This window comes from Gossypium arboreum, chromosome 5 (genome assembly GCF_025698485.1).
Source record: "Gossypium arboreum isolate Shixiya-1 chromosome 5, ASM2569848v2, whole genome shotgun sequence".
NCBI classification, from domain to species: domain Eukaryota; kingdom Viridiplantae; phylum Streptophyta; class Magnoliopsida; order Malvales; family Malvaceae; genus Gossypium; species Gossypium arboreum.
The window spans coordinates 39,445,487-39,450,593 of NC_069074.1; the positions used below are offsets into that span (position 1 = coordinate 39,445,487).

At 30.1% G+C, this 5,107-nt stretch overlaps 1 protein-coding gene across 1 annotated transcript; it reads left to right on the forward strand.

Annotated features, from left to right (window-relative positions):
- The first annotated feature begins 1,816 nt into the window (after positions 1-1,816).
- On the forward strand, positions 1,817-4,100 carry LOC108452736 (uncharacterized). The gene is made up of 5 exons (XM_053027435.1): positions 1,817-1,920; positions 2,729-2,895; positions 3,363-3,438; positions 3,526-3,585; positions 3,937-4,100. Exons 1-4 carry the CDS (start codon positions 1,866-1,868, stop codon positions 3,540-3,542), a joined length of 315 nt encoding a protein of 104 aa, XP_052883395.1. The 5' UTR covers positions 1,817-1,865; the 3' UTR covers positions 3,543-3,585; positions 3,937-4,100.
- Positions 4,101-5,107: the final 1,007 nt, after the last annotated feature.

A 5,107-nucleotide genomic window follows, 5' to 3' on the forward strand; every position in this document is an offset into this window, starting at 1 on the left:
AGTTTTAAAAATGCTTATTTTCGGAGATACGAGGTGTGGTGCCCTAACTTACCGGGTATGACATTCTGTTACCTCGAAATAAGATTTTTCGCAAATAAAGGCAATATTCGGTGTTCGGGAATTCGAGGAAACGTGCCCTAACTTACTGGGTTTCAATTTTCCTCGTTCACCCTCATTAACCGAATATCCTTTTTAAAAGGAGTTAAAATACATTAATTTCAAATAAAAGGCAAGCTCAGTCTCAAAGTTCGAGGTGTCATGTCCTAACTTACTGGGCATGATATTTTATTACTTCGAGATGAGAGAGTCCTTAACATCCGTTTTAATTTATTTAATCATTTTTAGCGTTAATATAAAGAGGGATCGTATTTTAAATTCTTTCAAGTTTTCAAATCTTCGACACTAAGACATTAATTAATCAACTAGGTACCAATTTTGGGCGTATCGAGGGTGCTAATCCTTCCTCGTGCGTAACCGACTCCCGAACTCGTTTTCTGATTTTCGTAGACCAAAAATTATCGTTTTAGTAAATCTTGACTTTTATTAAAATGATTAATTTAAGGTGATCCGATCACACCTCATCAAAAAAGATTGGTGGCGACTCTCGTTTTTCGTTTTCATTTTTCAAAATCTAAGTCGATTCCTGTTTTTCCAAAAAAATAGTTACAACAAAGAAGAAGAAGAAAATATAAATACCTTTAAAATAATATTTATTGCCTTACAAAATAATTAAACTTTTGATAATTTTACCACTAAATAAGTTACAATCCAATTAATTGAGTGACATTGATACCAACTTAAACCAACTCCTAATAATAGTAAGTATAGATGGATAGATATTTATTGTTATTAGGTATGTAATGTTAATTATAGTGACTGTTTAGAGGAATATAATACAAGAAAAATAAATAAATACTGAAATAACAATTGTGACATTTTACAGTCTTTTTCGTGGGGTTGAAGAAGAAGGTGATGAACCCTTTTATTGGGGGATTATAAATAGCTCAACACCGTCTGTCATCTGCAGTCTTCTTTCTCACAAAGTTTTTTCTCTTTGCTTCCCATTGCTGCTCTATCCGTCTTTCATTAGTATTATTAGTTCCTTTTTGTTCAATAAAACATAAAATAAAAAATAAAAAGATATTCCATCTATCAAAGTGTAGTTTTGTTTTGTTCGTTTGTCAAAGAAAACCCTTTTTTATGTCAAGAAAAGCTAAACCTAAAGACAAAAGGTCTTACATTTTTTCTGGTATGGAAAACAAAAGGCAAGAAAGTACATCATCATCATCATTATCATCATTGGATCATCTCTTTGGTCCCAAGGACCCTCCTTCTTCATCCAAAAGTGGGATTTTTGGGACTATTTTCCCTCCTCCATCTGTGGTAAAAGTTGTTCTTTTAGGCTTTTTGTTCATCAATATGTATTCACATATGATCAGCTTTGTTGATTTCGATGATTTAGAATGCAAAAGAGAAAAAAAGAAAAGAAAAGAGAAGTACCCTTTACTCTTTTAGGACATAATATGTGAATTTTTTATGTACGGAGAGGTAATTCTTGATTGGAAGTCAAGAATCGGATTTGAAGATCAATCATGTTTCTTGTTAGAACTTCATCCTATTAGCTTTGATAGATGATAAAAAGATAATGGAATTTATATTTTTAAGTGAATGATTCTTGAAAAGATACAAATCTAAGCTTTTTTAACTATGCTTCGACTTCTTTTTATCATGACTATCCTTCTTGTTGTTGTAATGTTTATAGATTTTGTTGGTTGATTTAAGTGGAATTAGTTATGCTGCAATATGGTCTACATTGTTCTCTTTTTCTATTTTAGGTGCTGAGGAACTCTAGTTCCATTGGAATAATGGGCTCATGGAACAATCAAGGTTTGCCCCATCCAGCCATATATGGAAATCCAGGTATCTGAAAATTCGTATGCATGTGCTGTTTTTATGTACTTTGTTGTGTCATAATTGTGATTATAATAAATATGTATTTATATAAATTTTAGGTTAAATCTGCTATAAGTTTATGTACTTTGGAAAAATTGTAGATTTAATCTATGTACTTTAATATGATCAATTTGAATCCTTATTTTTTTTGGAATTGATCAATTTTAGTCCCTATACTTTTCAAAAATTTGAAATTTTAGTCCTGAGTCAAACAATAGCCTTTAAATTCGTTTGGTTAAATTCAATTACTAGTCCTATACTATGCGTATAATTGTAAATTTAGTCCATACTCCGATTGGATCATTCTAAATCTCTATATTTTTCGAATTTTAAAATTTCAATCTTGAGTAAATGATAATCGTTATCTATTAACTGGATTTTAAGTGAGTAATATGTTTGTCACCTCAGATTTTGGAAATAGCATTATTTAACTTAATGAATTTAATAGTTATTGTTTGTTGAGGACTGAAATTTAAAAATTTAAAAAGTACATGTACTAAAAATGACTAAATTAAAATATAGATATTAAATTAATTATAACTAATTTTGTAAAGTACAGGCTAATAGTAGAATTTTTAACCTAAATTTTAATACATTAATGAATTGTATTATATGATATATGAGTATGTACGTGCTATTTTTCTGTTGTCACGTCTAGATACACAAATTTACTTGTGTAAAGCATTTTCTCACTGACTTGTCAAAAGAAGTGATGAATCCAGAAAGATGCATGGATGAAAGAATATAATGTGAATCTTGTACATGTTAGTTTCAGATCAAACCATTGATGGCAAGGGACAAAGCAGTGGCACAACTAACAAAGATAAAAGTTCATCCATTTATCACAATGGAACAGTGGCACCTTGCAATTTGTGCTCATCCATCCACTATGGAGGCCAAGAAAACTATTCTCCAACCAACACCACCGACGCTCCCAATTATGTAAGTGTATCACACATCTAGTAACCCTTAACTAAAAATATATATTAAACAAGATACGATTACAACAAGGAAAAAAAAAATTGTGTGTGTTATACATGTTTGTCCTCATCACACGTATGTTCCCATTGTATCACATAATCCTACACTATAATAGGGTATACATGGGTTCCATCAAAGATCCCTTTTCTGTACAATAAAAAAAAAAGTCTCTCTCACAACCAAGCTCCCATGAGACCTTTCATAAGTTGTCATCTTTCACCACCATTTTATGGTGACTCTCCACCCTTCCGGGATAAACCACCACTAAATCAACCTTCTTCTCCTCCCATACAAATTTATCAAAATCTATCTGACATAAATTATTAATATATCTAAATTTATATAGACGTTAAATAGTTGAATATGATATGAATGGAAGAAATTATCAGGGATTTGTTTTTTCTGCTATTGGTATTTTGTATGCACAGTTGAAGAAGAAAGAAGAAGATGATGATCCCAATGGAAGCAATTTCACCGGTGCTTCAAGAGGGAATTGGTGGGAGGGTATGAAAGCTGTGGATTTCTGGAGATAAATATTACTGAATATATAATATATAGTCTTTAATCAATTACTATTCTTTGTTTGTGCAGGATCGCTTTATTACTAACTTAGTAATCCAGAATTTTTTGCATATTTGCCACCCCTATACTGTAAGTTACATATTAAAAATTGTCTGATGGATTTATGTTATCCTGGCATAAAGTATGTATAATTTATTTTTAAAATTTGTCATTTAATAAAAAATTGTACTCTTGTGATCATGTTGTTTCCACCTTTCATTTTTCTTAAAAATATTCACATACAACATAAATATTTGGCATATTGGATATAGACATATGACCTTATAAAATTTGAGTAAACCCATAACAATTATATAAATCCAGTTAAAATAGGCTACATGTATAGTACTTCTACTTGTAGTCTGCATATTCTTCTATTTTTGTTTGCATATTTTACTGATTCATCTAATTGAAATCATATTTTATTTGATTATTTTGCAGGAATACAAGCAGTGGTGTAATCATATACAATGGGAATAAGCTGGTAGAAAGATAATATACAATTGTATGTTAACTATACTGTGAGAAGTTTTAATGGCATAAATGAGAATGTTTGAAGGTTTTAAAATTAAATATAAATAATTTAATTTATGTTTATAGAGAAATTTTAAAACTCATTTCTCACTTCTTTAATGAGGCATCACAATGCGATTAAGTATAGTATCCTTTAATTGTTTATTAAGCTTTGGCTAAAAAAGGAAAACGAAAAGTGTAACTGAGTAGTTTGAACTATTGAATGAGTAGAGTTTGTATAACCTAATACTTAACTTATAAGACAAATCTATCAAGTTTTTACATTTTTAATTAGTATTGAAAAACTCAATTTGAATTTAAATTCAACCTCTAGAATAAATAATTGAGTGTGAAGTTGAATATAAGAATCAACTTATTAAAAATAGATATATTTTTAAGTCAGCTGATCCAGTTGGTTCAATTAATCTCTTAGTTTAGTAAGCTTATGGTTGAAAGTAGTTTTTAGTAATCATGTCATTAATTAGTTGTTTAGTGTATTAGTTATAGTATAGTTAGTAATTGTTGGAAAAATACTACTGCAAAAATATTTCCTTAGCACTAACTGTATAAAATAAATTGAGCGAAATAAATAATGAAGTAATTATTGTGTCGTGGAAGAATCACTGCTTTAGAAGCAAATTTGCCTTGATCGGTGGAATCGAGTAATGGACATCGCCCCCAAGGTTAACACAGTACTTTATATTCATATACCCGAATAAAGAAAGTGGAACAAAATTTATATTGCTTTTCTAAAAAGGAATTGGGAAATAAGATCGAGAAAAAAATTGGAAGAAACCTAGATAAACCACACTAGGTTCAATTCCTAGGAAAAGTTGGAAGGGTCGTAGACGGTCCCACCTAAAAGCCAATCTCCCAAAATTTTTAGAGAAAAAGAATGGTAGAAGCTATTTGCTATTTTGTTGTGTTGTGAAAAAGTGAGAGAAATGACCTATTTATACAGTATTCTGAAGGGCAAAGTAGTAAAATATGCATGGGCAAAAAGATAAAATTGACAAAGATATTTTCCTAAAATACCATAGTAGTCAAAAAATATTTTTTGTTGAACAAGTTTTATCTAAAACACAGACTGGGTCAGGCG